The sequence below is a fragment of the Myotis yumanensis genome, unplaced genomic scaffold, assembly GCF_028538775.1.
Source record: "Myotis yumanensis isolate MYYU_CA2020_CCGP unplaced genomic scaffold, mMyoYum1.0.hap1 SCAF_20, whole genome shotgun sequence".
NCBI lineage: Eukaryota > Metazoa > Chordata > Mammalia > Chiroptera > Vespertilionidae > Myotis > Myotis yumanensis.
Genome location: NW_027223771.1, coordinates 18,991,665 through 19,006,656, shown reverse-complemented (window position 1 = coordinate 19,006,656; position 14,992 = coordinate 18,991,665). Strand labels below are relative to the sequence as shown.

The 14,992-nt window shown below is 47.4% G+C and overlaps 1 protein-coding gene across 2 annotated transcripts; it reads left to right on the top strand.

Annotated features, from left to right (window-relative positions):
* The first annotated feature begins 512 nt into the window (after positions 1 to 512).
* On the top strand, positions 513 to 14,701 carry LOC138998419 (zinc finger protein interacting with ribonucleoprotein K-like). 2 transcript variants are annotated; one of them, XM_070400533.1, is made up of 4 exons: positions 513 to 775; positions 10,242 to 10,323; positions 10,538 to 10,661; positions 11,939 to 14,701. In XM_070400533.1, exons 2-4 carry the CDS (start codon positions 10,258 to 10,260, stop codon positions 13,108 to 13,110), a joined length of 1,362 nt encoding a protein of 453 aa, XP_070256634.1. In that variant the 5' UTR covers positions 513 to 775; positions 10,242 to 10,257; the 3' UTR covers positions 13,111 to 14,701. The 2 variants fall into 2 exon arrangements, with proteins under 2 accessions (XP_070256634.1, XP_070256635.1); XM_070400534.1 differs by lacking the exon at positions 10,242 to 10,323.
* The last annotated feature ends 291 nt before the right edge of the window (positions 14,702 to 14,992 follow it).

Below are 14,992 nucleotides of genomic sequence, written 5' to 3'. Positions count from 1 at the left end.
GGGTGGCTGGGGAGATCTCAATGAAGGAAAAAGGAGACATGTAATACTATATATAATACATTAAACAATAAATAATTTTAAAATATAAATAACTAAACAAATAAATTTTAAAACAGAACCCTAACCTCCTGGTTCACAGGTTGAGGCTCAGTCATTGAGCCACACCAGCTGGGCTACATTATTTAAAAAATACGTGTATTTTTTATTGTTGATAATATTACAGATGTATTCCATTTCCCCTGTGTCTATATCCTTTGGTGGATTTCTTGCATTTCTCCCTACCCTCTTCCCTCTGAGATTCATCGGTTTGTGCCAGTTAGCCAGGCCTCTGGTCCCATCTTCCTCCTCAGGCCTTGCTTGCTGGGCCACAACACCTAAGTCATTGGCTAGGATGCTGGGCGGTTGGAAAAACTACATTACCCAGAAGGAAATGCGCCCGCGTGGGCGGAGCTAAAGGGCATTTTGGTGTCTGCGCATCCGGTTAGGGTGGGACTTCCTGCTTCCTCCTCTTGGTGATCGTTTTAACCTCTCAGGTCTCCACAGATTCACAGGCTTCAGGGCGCTGGTCGTGAGGAGGAGGCGGCCTGGGAGCCAGCGCGCCTGCTGTGCGGGGTGTGTCTGAGGCTCCTTGAGCCCAACAGCCCGAGATTGGCGTCCTGGTGCCTCCCGGACTCCTCTCTGCTCACAGCGTCCCCGCAGCCTGACCCCATTTCACCCTCCAGCCTTGGGGACCGGCCTCTCAGGTCCCGCTGCCCAGGTCCCAGCGCTCAGAATGGTGAGTCCCTCGTGGGTGACACATGACTGATGGGGGAAGAGGGTGAAAGGCTGCGGTGCCGCCTTGTGAGGACGTGATGGTGCGAGTGAGCAGGGAGGGCTCGGGAACCGGGCCTGTTGTGGGTGTAAAGGCAACAAAGAGATGAGGTGAGGTTTTACGTGAGGACTTTTACCTTCATTCTCAGGACGCTGGGGCCATGGATGTTAGGGCCGCGGAAGGAGGAACACACGGGGCCAAAAAGGGAGAAGAATTATGGATTTATTAGGCCACCTGGAAGGCTCGAAAACGGTCCTGCTGAGGGACTTGGGAGGCAGAAGCTGGTCCCGAGGCTGCCACAGCGTCACTGGTCTGGTTTTGCTGCTTTTCTGGGCCTGGAGTTGAAATTCCTGAGGCCTGATGTGATCTTTAGGGAGGAAAAGGTCAGGGGTCTTAGTTGCCTGACTAGAGGCCCAGTGCACAAAAATTTGTGCACTGGCCGGGGGGCGGTGTCCCTCAGCCCCACTTGTGCCCTCTCACAGTCTGGGACCCCTCGGGAGATAACAACCTGCTGGCTTAGGCCCGCTCCCGGGTAGCAGAGGGAACGCCCAATCCCTAGGTGCCTGCCCCGCAGCCCCTGGTTGGGCTCAGAGCAGGGGCGATTGGGGAGTTGGGGCGCCGACCCCTGTCATGCACAGAGCAGGGCGGATTAGGAGGTTGTGATGCCACCCTCAGTCATGCTCAGGGTAGGGCTGATTGGGGGGTTGGGGCGCCTCCCCCGTCACACTCAATGGGGAGGTTGCGGCGCCACCCCCTGTCACGCACAGAGCAGGGCGGATCAGGGGGTTGTGGCGCCACCCCTGTCACATACAGAGCCAGCCGATCAGGGGGTTGGGGCGCTGCCCCCTGTCATGCACAGAGCAGGGCCCATCAGGGGGGTTGGGGCTCCGTACCCTGTACACACAGAGCAGGGCCGATCAGGGGGTTGGGGAGCTCCCCCCTGTTATGCACAGAGTAGGGCCGATAGGGGAGTTGGGAAGCCGCCCCCTGTCACCCACAGAGCAGGGCCGATCAGGGGGCTAGGGCACTCCCCCCCCCCGCCCGTCATACTCAGGGCAGGGCCGATGGGGAGGTTGCGGCTCCACCCTGTCACACACAGAGCAGGGCCCATGGGGGGATTGGGGCACCATACCCTGTCACACACAGAGGAGGGCCGGTTAGGGGGTATGGGAACTCCCCCCTATCAGGCACAGAGCAGGGCCGATCAGGGGGTTGGGGTGCCTTCCCCTGTCACGAACAGAGCAGGGCGGATAGGGAGGTTGTGGCCCCACCCCCTGTCACACACAGAGCTGCAGGGCGATCAGGGGGTTTGGGCGCTGCCCCTGTCACACTGCTCCAGGGGCCAGGAGGCCTCACGGCTCCGCTGATCCCAGTGCTGGGAGGCCTCGCTGCTCTGCTGATCCTGGTGCTGGGAGGCCTCGCTGCTCCGTTTGACACTGGGGCAGTGAGGCCTCGCTGCTCTGCTGATCCTGGTGCCGGGAGGCCTCGCGGCTCTGCTGATCCCAGTGCTGGGAGGCCTCGCTGCTCTGCTGATCCTGGTGCTGGGAGGCCTCGCTGCTCCGTTTGACACCGGGGCAGTGAGGCCTCACTGCTCTGCTGATCCTGGTGCCGGGAGGCCTCGCGGCTCTGCTGACCCTGGGCGTGAGGCCTCCTGGCTCCACTGATCCGGGTTCGGGAGGCCTTGCGGCTCCGCTGATCCCGGTGCTGGGAGGCATATTACCCTTTTACTATATAGGATAGAGGCCTGGTGCACAGGTGGGGGCTGGCTGGTTTTCCCTGAAGGGTGTCCCGGATCAGGGTGGGGGTCCCGCTTGGGTGTCTGGGCAGCCTGGATGAGGGGATGATGGCTGTTTATAGCTGGTCACACCCCCTTCAGGGTGGGAGTCCCCACTGGGGTGCCTGGCCAGTCTGGGTGAGGGGCTGAGGGCCGTTTTCAGGCTGGCAGGTGACTGAAGCTCCCAACCTCTCTTTTTCTTTTTTTTTATTCTGGGATTTATTTGCCTTCTATGGCTGTCACTGGAGCTGAGAACCGGCTTTAGCTCTGAGGCTCAGCTGCTGAAAGCAGATTTCTGGGCTTTGTTTACCTTCTGTATTTGAAACTTTGTTGCAACTCCAGCTCTGAGATCCTGGCTGGCTGAAAGCAGGTTTCTGGGTTTTGTTTAGCTTCTATATTTGCAACATAGTTTCTTAGAGTGCAAGCTCAGAGGCTGGCAGTGGCAGGCGGGAACCTTGGCTTCCTCCATCACTGGAGCAAGCAAGCCTCCTGTTCGCTTCAGTTGCCTGGCTGCCGGCCACCTTCTTGGTTGGCAGTTAATTTGCATATCTCGCTGATTAGCCAATGGGAAGGTTAGCGAAGTTACGGTTAATTACCATGTTTGTCTATTATTAGATAGGATGAATATATATATATATATATGTTTTAATCACCCAGTCAGTCCACACACTGAAAACCAGCATAGCCCCAGGGGCTATATAGTAACCAGCAGCCAGGGTTCTAATGAAGGCAGAACAGGCATTGATGGAGAGAACAGTAAGGGAGGTGCCCTTGCTGTCAGTGTAGCAGGAACCTGGGCTGAGCTGCACAATCCCTCCCCTCCCCCACAGGGGATGATGACATCAGTGTGATCTCTGAGACTAAAATCAGCTGAGAGAAGCTTTAGGCCTGGATTTGCCCCTTGTGGTCTCTGCACCTTCCAGCCAGGGGTTGAGACTGGACTATTTCAGATTCAGGTGGTTAAGGAGCTCAGATTCCTCTCAGGTGTCAAGGCTGGGAGTGGCAGTGGCAGCTGGGCAGGTGGCTGTGGGCAGGAAAAAGCCCAGAGCAGTTGCCAGGGAGAGTTGGTGCTGGGACATGTGTGTGGCTCTGAGGGCCTCTCTAGTCCTAGTGCAGGCTGGTGGCTGCTCTGTTCTTTGGGAACATGGTTAGTGAGAAATGGAGCAAGCTCTGCTGCATATGTTACTGGGAGGTATGACCTGGGTGCCAGCATGTGCTCCAAGAAAATTCATTTTTAATGAAATTGGATAGATTGTGTATATTCTATCATAGACTGATTTTTCTCTTAATAATGTGCAATTGTTATATTAAAAATAAAAATAAAAAATCTAATGGCTGGAATGGCTCTAATGTTTGAGTATCCTCCCGTGCACAGAAACGTTGCCCATTCAATTCCTGGTGAGGCACAAGCCAGGTTTTCTGACTGGATGCCCAGTGAGTGGGTAAAGGGCAAGTGGGAGGCAGCTGATCCAGGTTTCTCTCTTTCCCTGTCCCTTCCTCTCTTGAAAAAATCTAATTATATATATATATATATATATATATACACACACACACACACACATATATATACACACACACACACACCCATTTAGATTTAGATTTGTACTCTTCAGGAATTATGAAAGAATACCTTATACCTAAGGGACATTCTCAGCTTCACGGAATCTGAAATAATATCTCAAAACAAGAGATCAGTTGCAGACATTTCCCAGAAATCTGAGACCACCCCAATAACCTAATGTTGTCATTTTCCAACACCACTCAGGCACCCAAAAACCAATAGTTGCAATGATGGGTGTGTGACAGGGAACGGAATGCCACCTGTGTGTCCTGGAGAAGGACATTACCCAAAAGGCATTGCACCTAATGATGACTGGGTTTAGCCAATGAAAGCCCAGGACAGGCGCGTTATCCTAGTGCTCATTGGTTTGGGTGTGTCCTCCTGAGTCTTTCTCCTGGTGGTCCTTTTGACCTTTTTGTTCTGTTGACATAGTCAGAAACTCCAGAGTGCTGAGTCACAACGGGGACTAGGAGTGAGTGGCAGTGTCCCCACTCTTCAGGGGTGTGTCTGAGCCTTGTTGATCCCCAATAGGCGGTATTGAGGCCTCCTTCCCACCAGGCTCCTCTTTGCTTACAGAGTTCAACTCAGCCTCGCCCCATTTACCCTCCAGCCTCAGGTGCTGGCGCCTATCAGGTCCTCTGCAGTCAAAGTCACAGCATCCAGAACATTGAGTCGCTTGTGAGTGATACAAGGTGTGTCAGGTATAAGAGGGTGGCGGGCTGCAATTCCACCATGTAAGGGGGTGGTTATTGTGGCTGAGGTGGGAGGATTTGGGAATCCTGGGCCTGTTTTGTGTCTAAAGGCAACAGAGAGGATGATGCTGTTTTGCATGAGACATTTCAGTTTCATTCTCAGGAACCTGGGGACATCGATGATGGAGAATAAAATGGGGACATTCTCTGAGGTAGGGTTCTAAACTTTTCCCAAAACTCAGAGGAAGAACACACTAGAAGAGAGAGGATAGCAGTTGGGGACAGGAAGGAGAAGTCCTTTGAAAGATAGCAAACTTGGCAAGAGTGTGCACTTAGGACTGAGGCCCTGAGTTAATGCAGGCATCTGAAGGTCACTTGGCCTCTGGGCTGGGCAAGGGTACTAAGCAGCCTGAACCCCTAGATCCTGGCAGTGTTTGCCAGGCTCTCAACAGACCATTTTCTTTCCATGAATTCCTGCAAATGCAGAATCGGTTATGGTAGGTGTACTGGTTTATGGAGCTTATTTCAGGGCCTCATGCACTTGTGGCCTCTGAGATAGTAGTGCCCTGGGACTGTCCAGCCGCTCTTGTAGCCCTGGGACCTGGGTAATTTGAACAGACACTAAGCCCAGAATCCTAAGGCCACAACTAGGGCTTCATGCAGTGGACCTAGTTTCTGGCAACCAGTGTAATGAGTGGGAGGTCCTACTCCCACTCATAGGTTTCAGAATGTGCAAAGGCTAGGAGTGAAGAGTGAGCTGATTCAGGAACTTGGAGGTAAGTTCTTGGAAAAATAAATAAATACATACATACATATACACATTTTTAGATGTAGAAAAGAAGGGAGAGTGAGAGAGACTGAGAAACAGGGATGAACAAGAAACAAGGATCGGCTGATGCCTGCACAACCCCTATAATGGATCCAGCCCACAACCCAGGCATGTGACCTCACCAGTGCATGGCTCTATGCTCAAACGAGACACATCATCCAGGACTGTACATCACTTTAATACAGCGAATAATGGTCAGGTTGGTAATGGTAGTAGTAGCTCAGAAGGGACAGTGTGAGGCTGAGGACTGGCTTTCCTGCTGGGGCCACTGTGGGAGGTGGGTGTCACAACACAGCTTAGGGACCGAAATTGTCATGTAGAGTGTTGGGGAGAGATAATCATTTTGTAGTGGCCAAGGCCTTTAAAAGATGATTGGACCTGAGATTAAGTGGAGGCCAAAGAGTAACTCAAACTAGATGAGATTGGGTTGGTACATATTTACTTTTCTAAATACTCACCAGGATATTGTTGTGATCCTCAGTGTGGCCTGGCTGAGGGAGTAACAGTCAGTCTTCTGGATTAGTTTAGCGGCTTGAATGGTCATCTGTGAGACTCACTAAGCATGGTACAGAGGGCAGCCCAGCTGGGAGTTGAGTAACGGTTTAGTGGAGAGATGTTGGCTGACTGATGAAAGGACATCAAATGCAGCACCAGGACAGGTTGGCTCTTGTATCTGAGATCTGACTGTAGTTCTTCATAGGTTAGATTGAAGGAAAAACAGTCATGGAGAGAGAGGCCTTCACAGCAGGAATCAAGACTGCCTCTGTGAGGCAGTGTGGACTGTCAGTGTCTGGACAGTATTGATCCTGTTTGAATTTGGCAAGCATTCTCTGGACCACACATGCTGAGTAATAAGTAACAGGGCGAGGAGAGGACTATGAGGCCCGGACTGTGGGAGTGCAGGTGTGAGAGAGGTGTGGTAGAAAGCATGATGAGCACTTGGAGAGGAGTGTGAATTCATGGACAGAATGCCCTGACGTTGACATAGGAGTGAATGAAGGGGAAGTCCATTTCTGGTGGAGTCTGGAAGATAAAATAAGGGTAATTTTAGGGTAATTGCCTGAAAAGAGGGGTGTTTTGGAGCTATCTGCCAGGTACAGGGCTTAAATGACATTTATCTACCCACCAGCCTTTTGTTGTTGGGGTGACACACTCATTGTTAGGAATGAGATAAGAATGAAGACGAGGCATGGGAGGCAACAGGCAGGTTTGAGGCCTATTGCTTCACACACTCCTCTCTGCCACAAAGTGTGACTCAGCCTCACCCCATTTATCCCTCCAGCCTTGCCTGTGGGTGTCTCTCAGGTCCTGCAGCCCTGGTCACTGCATCCAGAACAGTGGGTTGTTTGTGGGTGACACAGGATATGATGGGGTGAAGAGGTTGACAGGCTGCAATGCCACTGTGTAAGGACTGGGTGGTATGACTGAGCCGGAAGGATTCAGGAAATCCAGGCCTGTTTTGTGTCTTAATGCAACCAAGAACATGAGCCTAAGTTTTCCATGATGAATTTTACTTTCCTTCTCAGTGTGGATGAAAAGGGGCCACATGCTAACCCAACTATCTCAGGGAGCGCCAACATGGCCACCATGCAAACTCAGATACCTAAATAACCCCAAAGGAAGATCTGCAATTAAAATTTTTTAACTAAATGCAGGTCATGACCAGTAGTCATAAACTTTATGGCTATATTCTTTTATGACAAAAGTCAATCTTTACCTAACTAAGCCTGTCTGTTTTTGTTTTGTTTTGTTTTTGCATCTATGGTAACATATTGTTGGAATGTCAGGGTAACGTGTAACTTCCCTTTTTCTGGTCCCTTCAGGGACTAACCAATGGGCCAGGGTGGAGACCACAAATTCACTCATTGTTATTGTTATGCTGTTAATTAGTGACTGTTAACTGTCCTGTACAAACCTATGTAAAACAGCATAGGTCTATCATTTTACTTTTTATCTAATCCCAGAGGTTTCCCCACTTTACTTGCTCTTGCCTCCCATATCTATCACCATTGGATTTCATGTAGCTCACTCACATCTCCTCCTTTGATTGCAGTGTAAAAAAATAAGGGAAAAAACATCATTCTCTGGAGCATTATCTCAATACTTTGAGATTCTGCTTTTGGCCAATTGTAGTCAGTTTTGCCAAAATAAACTCAGAAAAATTCTTTCAACTTTTGGATGTTTGTTACATTAAGATCAGGAAAGTGGGGCCATCCATGATAGCAACAAAAACAAGGGATATGGTCTGAGATAGGGTTCTAAACATTTACCCAAAGTGCTCAGAGGAAGAACAGACTAGAAGAGAGAGGAAAGCAGTTAGGGACAGGAAGGAGAAGGCCTGTAAAAGTAATGCATCTGGCAAGAGTGTGCACTGAGGACTGAGCCCTGAGGTAATGCAGGCATCTTAAGGTCACCTGGCCCTAGGGCTGGCTAAGGGTACTGAGCAGCCTGAGTCCATGGATCCTGATGGTGGTTGAAAGGCTCTCAACAAACCTTAATTTTTCCACAGATTCCTGCAAATGAGGAATCACTTAGGGGTACTGGTTTGTGGAACTTATTTTAGGGCTTCCCACTCTTATAACCTAAGCAATAGTGGTCTCCTGGGATGGTCCTCTCCTTCGACCTGAGGACCTTGATCAGACACCAAGCCCAAAATGTTTAGTCCAGGTCCCTCTTTTGGGCAACCAGTGGAATGAAAAGTTGTAGGTCCTCCCAGGCATAGGTCCCATAATGTGCAATGGCTTGGAGTTAAGATTGAGCTGGTTTCAGAACCAGCGGGTATTCTTTCTAAAAAAAAAAAATGAGAACAGGTAACAATGGGACAGGAGTCAGGTCTAGAGGAACTTTGTGACAACTTGGGTGTCTGTTTTGCATGTTATGGGAGCAATGGGACATTTGGAGCAGTGGAGGCAGGTAATGTGACCAAGGTCTCCTTAGATTGTGTGGCTGCAGCATGATGGACAATATGGGCATGAGGGAGGTAGTAGAAATAGTAGGACGATAGCATTAGTGAGTGTGATGGGAACTGGCCCATGATGGTGACTGTGGAAGTGGAAGAAACAGTTGCATTATGGATTGGTGTTTTAGATGTGGCCACCTAAATATTCTAATTTTGAGGATGTGAGAGAGAGAGAGATAAGAGTCAGAGAAGTCATGACATTTTGGATTTAGCAGCTGCAGGAATGGAAGCACCATCCACTGAGATGGAGAAAATCATAGTAAAAAAGTAATATTCATTGGGGATACAAACACTTTTCTTTCTAGCCTGTTAGAGTCTGAGATTTCAGAGAGCAGTTCATAAGCATCTCCGACTCTGAGGGGTAGTTCAGAATGAAGATTTCTTCAAAAGTTTCTGAAGAATTATGGACCAGTAGGAGTTTAGATGATTTTTTAAAATGGGAGGCTGAAGAGTAATTCAAACAAGTTGAGACTGCAGCTGGTGCATATTTACTTCTAAAACATCCACCAGGAACTTTTTGTGCCATTGGGTGTGGCCTGAGATGTTGCAGTCAGTCTGGTTGATTTGCTTAGGGCCATGACGGGTCATCTGTGAGACTCACTGGGCATTGGGTAGAGGCCAATAGGTGATGGGACTTGAGTGATGAAGCCTGTGACTGTTGAAGGGATGTCAGGTGAAGCACCAGTGGAGGTGGACTATGCTCATCTGAAATGTGATGTGGTTCTCAGTAGGTGAGGTTGAAGGAATAAACAGTCAGGGAGGGAGTTCTTAGCAGGTTCAAGACTGTTGCTATGACTGTGGACTGTCATAGTTGATGGAATCCTTGATCTTCTTTGAATTTGCGAAGCATTCTCTGGAACACACATGCTAAGTACTGAGTAGAAAACCCAGAAGATGGCTATAGGGGCTGTGGCTCTGGGAGTTCAGGAATGAGAGAGGTGTAGTAAGAAAGAGTGATTGCACTTGGAGAGGGAGTGTGAATTCATGGCGGCAGGTCACCAATATTGACATATGAGTGAATGAAAAGGGCATCCATTTCTGATGGTGTCTTTATGATTTAATACTGGGAATTTTAGGGTAATATGATTAAATATGATTTAATACGGGGAATTCCTAACAAGATAGGTTGCTGTGGTGCTACATGCCAGTGCCAAGTTTTAGGTGCTGTATATCTCCCTACCTGCCATTTCTTGTTGAAGGCTGACCCAGTGAACAATAGGAATGAGAGAGCATACATCAGTGTCACCTGCGTTTGAAAATCTCCACCAGCATGGGGAAATGACAAGAGATAAGAATCAGAGGGAAATATATTACAGAGGCGGTGAACTAGAATTTTGAAAAAGAAGCTGATTAGGAAACACCCTGTCCTTGTCATGGCTTATTTGTGTTCCCAGTGAAGTTGTGCCTTTGAGAATGAAGCTGTGAGACAAGTGTGGATCAAAGAACTATAGGCAGCAGGTAATGCAAAGTGATGACCTCAGCAAACTGGGATTGGAATCAGAAGTGTAATGGGCATTATCATGTTTTACGGTGTTTGGAGGGACAATTTAGAGGACAACATGGGTTTTGCCTGAAAAGACCAGTGTCAAATCCATCACATTCTCTTTTTGTGCAGCATCTCTTCCTACTCTATGTTCCTGACACCCACTGCTATTGAAAAGGGTCAGTGTGACTCACATTTGAGGATCAGAGCACAGGTATCTTGTATCTGTTCATCTGCCTTTATTGTTGTGGAAGACACAGCATAAGTAGGAATATAAGGAGAGATTGACTTTGATGGGACCAAGGCCTGCTATCTTCTCTGATCTGGGGAGTAGGGGGAGCAGAAGGATGTGCAGGGTGGAGAGTATGACAAGCTTGGAATCTGAAGAGAGAATCTTATCATGGGATGTACTGTCTCCATTCTGACAGGATATGAACTTTGAAGACATGGCCATTGCCTTCTCTCAGGAGGAATGGGAGATCCTTGATGAGTCTCAGAGACGTCTGTACTGCAATGTGATGCTGGAAGTGTTTGCATTTGTATCATTCGTAGGTAAGACCTTCACATCTCTCCTAGGGTCCTGAAGTGATGTCCACTCTTTATTTATTCTCCAGACATAGCACTCTCTCTCTCTCTTTCTCTCAAAGCCAGACCATGGGCTCTGCTAATTCCCCCACTGTCTTGTCAATAAGCTGTGTCTGTCAGTGCTGACCTCTGCGGAGAGCCCTGAGCAATAGACTCCATAAACCTCCCTAAACCGGTTGCCTCAGAAACTGCAGGAAGTGTCTGGGTGTCAGTAGTCTTACAGACAGCTTAATGGGTCCCACCTGCTCTTCCACACCCAGGGAGAGTGACTATATCCAGATCCATGGCCTCCACTTCTGCACCTTTCCTGTAGATAAGGACCTTGGTGAATGCCTGTGCCAGGTATCTTCTTTACTTACATGAACCAGGGGCTGTTCTTTTAAGACCCTCCTTCAATTGTTGTTTGTAATATTACCTTCCCTGAATACTATTGCAAGCCAAATTCTATGGTCAAGTGATGGCTGCTCACCTCTGTTGTCTTTCATTGATACTCAGAATATTTAGTTTGTACATATCTCTAGAGAAGGAGGTGCAGGGAAAATCCTGGTTTTTTCCAGGGTGAACATACAGGATGGTCTCAGAAGATGCCTGGCCCTTCTGAGTGGCAACTTGGGGAAGGTATGACAAAAGGATGGTGTTCAGATTGTACCAGGAACCTGCTCCTGTCTAATGGTGTTTGGTGCAGGTTCCAAAGGTCATTCCTCATTTATACCTTTCTTTTTCCACCCTTGACACTTTGCCAACTCATTATTTTATCAGTGACTTCCTAGCTTTGGCTACCTTCACCTTTGTGTCCTTTTTACATCACCTATTTCTCTGCACATCTCTTTCTGCAGTATACTACAACATGGACCTATGCAAGTGTTATGAGGAGCACATACATGCTTAAACACCAGCTACTTGCTTATTGAATTTTACTTGGAATGAGATGTAACCAACCTTCTGCACAGCTTGCCCATGTCACCAGCAGAGAAGATCTACTGAATGCTGTTAACAGCAGAATGATATGGAGAGTCTGCTTCTCTTTCACATAGTGCTTGCCATGTTTTTCTATTTCTGTTGAAGTCTTCCTTGTTTTGTGATCTTCAGTGGTCAAGAACTTCACAGTGGCCTCTTATTAATCCATCTTTCAGGTCTTTCATTTTCAGCCAATTGCATGAAACCAATGTTGTATGTGCAACACACTTTTATAATGGGACTTCACCCTGTCAAAATTCATTTCCTCATCATTTCTCTGTTTTCAGGTCCTTGGCATAAAATGAAAGATGTGGAGGCCTATTCTGAGCACAGTGTATCTGTAGGAGAGTCTCATGTCAGGGCTTCCAAGACAGCTGCAGCCACCCAGAGGACCCATCTGTGTAAGCCGTGCTTCTCAGTGTTAAAAGATATTTTGCACCTGACTGAGTTACAAGTGGTTTACTTTGAGAAGAATGTGTTCTTAAGTGATGCATGTGTGAGAGACTTGTGTTTTAGTGCAAACCCTCACCAGCAACAGCAGAATGCCAGTGGAGAGAAGCCCTATAAAGAAGATATGGAGAGGTCCTCGCTTGGTACCAGTTGCTGCTTCTACTTATCCAGGGTGCCTGCAGCTAGGACGGAGGTTGGGGAAGACTCCCCAGCCATCTCAGGGCTTCTCCAGCACCAGGCCACTCTTAACACCAAAGAGCCACACAGTAACAATGAGATTTCACAGGAATGTCTCAGTGGAAAAAGACATCACCAGTGGGTTGAATGTGAAACATCTGCAAGCCAGAAACAGAAAGGTGCTTTTCAGAAAGGTCTCTGCTCTGGAGATATGATTTATGAATCTAATACATATGGGAAAGTGTTTAGACCAATCTTTAACCACCCTCAACATGGGAGAGTTCACACTGGAGAAAAGCCGTTTGAGTGTTCTGATTGTGGGAAGGTCTTCAGTGAAAGCACTGCTCTAATTAAACACAATAGAGTTCACATTAGAGAAAAGCGGTATAAGTGTAGTGATTGTGGGAAGTTCTTCAGTTACATGTCCAACTTCGCCAGACACTGCAGAGTTCACACTGGAGAAAAGCCATTTGGGTGTAGCGAATGTGGTAAGCATTTCAGACAAAGGACTGACCTTATTATACACCACAGAGTTCACTCTGGAGAAAAGCCATATGAATGTAGTGATTGTGGGAAGTCCTTTCGTCAAAGGCCTCACCTCGCTAAACACCACAGAGTTCACACTAGAGAAAAGATTATGAGTGTAGTGAATGTGAAAAGTCCTTCAGTCAAAGAACTGACCTCACCACACACTACAGAGTTGACACTGGAGAACAGCCATATGAATGTAGTGATTGTGGGAAATCCTTTAGTAAAAGTGATAGCCTCAGGAAACACAAGGGAGTTCACACTGGTGAATGTAGTTAGTGTAGTGAATGTGGGAAATGTTTAGCTACAAACATAACCTGGTTAGACACCTGAGAGTTCACACTGGAGAAAAGCCGTAAACGTGCAGGGAATGTTTCCTTTTTCTCACTTAGAATAAGAACACTTAAGGAGACTCCATGGGATCCATTTAAATTAATGTAAACCCCATTTATTAATGTAAACCCTTTGGGGTCCCCTCTCAGGTTCATGGATGGATGAAGTGAAGGGCCATAGAACTGCAGGCTGAGTGATGTTGGAGAATTGGGGAAGACTCTGATGGCAGAAAGGAGGAATAGAGTGTGGAGGCACCGTTTCGGGAAGACTCTAAGCCTTTGAGGAATAGCTGGAAGATCTGGCATCCCTGGAAAAGAATACGTGGATGGGTACAAATGGGGGAAAGCTGAGGGTGAAGAATACTAGGACCCTAATCCACCCCCATGAATGAGCTGGATACCCCTGGAGAGGGCTGGGAGGTCCTCCTGGTCTCTGAAGAGAAGGTCAATCCCTTGCCCATGTGTAAGCTGGGCTGACACCTAATAGGGAAGGTGCCTGGGGTTGCTCCGAGCATCACTTTCTGTCCTCTGGGCTCTCATTATTTACTGGGTGTGCTTGGACACCCAGGAACATTGGGACAAGGAGGGAAAATTAGGTCCAGTGCGCTCTCCATTGGGGATGGAGAGAACTATGGAGGGACCACATTTAGCACAGGTTCAGGCACAAATAAATAGAAACCCAGGATCAACATTGATGTTAATGTCAGCATTTTTACAATCAGCCCCACCTGGTTGAGCGCTCACTCACCTGGGCAATGCAAAAGATAGAGAAACCCGGAGGAAGCATAGAGACTGATGTTAATGTCAAAGAACATGGATGCTGGAATGCTTGCAGTCCTGTACCTTTCCTAATCAGCATTCTCAACATGTGGGTCTTCTCCTCGACCATAGTGGGGGAACCGAGGCAGCCAGGGATTTATCAAAGGTCACACTCAGAAGTGGGCTGTGAGTTCATGACCAAATTCCTTTTACTGAAATAGTGATGAACCAGCAGCCAAGGTTCTAATGACTCTAGAGCATGCAATGGCAGAGAGAATAGGAGGGAAGGTGCTTGATGCCAGTGTGGAGGATAGGGAACTGGGTCTTTGCTGTACAGTCACCCATAGGAGATGACATATGTGCTCCCTGAGACTAAGACTTAAGGGTTCAGGAAAATCTCTGGGTCTGGACATACTCTTTGTGGTCTCTGTAACTTCCAGTGAGATGTTAAGACTTCCATATATTGGATTCTATTCCTTGAGGAGCCCATATTCCTCTCAGGTATTAAGGCTCATCAGAGCAGAGTGATGCTCAAGATTTTAAAGATCTGAAAAAAGGTGATATTTTACATCAGCTCTAGTTGTCAAAACGTCTTATTTTGTATTTTTGCTACCTTAAATTGAAATAAAATGTTAGTACTTACCAGAAAAAAAAGTGACAATGATGAGAATATTTACACCAGGAAAATTGCCAAATACTACAAACCTTGACTTCACTTAATGTATTATTGAGTGCTTCAACTTAAAATGAATGGTGGAGAATATTAGCAACTTAGATTAAACTTATAAATGTAATATGCAAGTAGGCATTAAATTGTACATAAGATAAAATTTGAGAAAAACAATTGTGCTTCCACTATTCAAAACATATAGTTCCAAATGGCAAAGAAGTCAGTTGAGTCTTTGAGGAATGAGTGAAGTGAAAACAGATGTCTTAGATGCTGAACTGTCCTCCTATTGGTTAAATCATAAATTCATTTTAAAAATTGGCAGAAATTTCTAACCAGACATTTTAACAAAAGAGATAAAGCCAATGTAAATAAATGCATAAAGAACCACTCACCATAAAAATATCTTAGGGAAACGGGATTAAAAC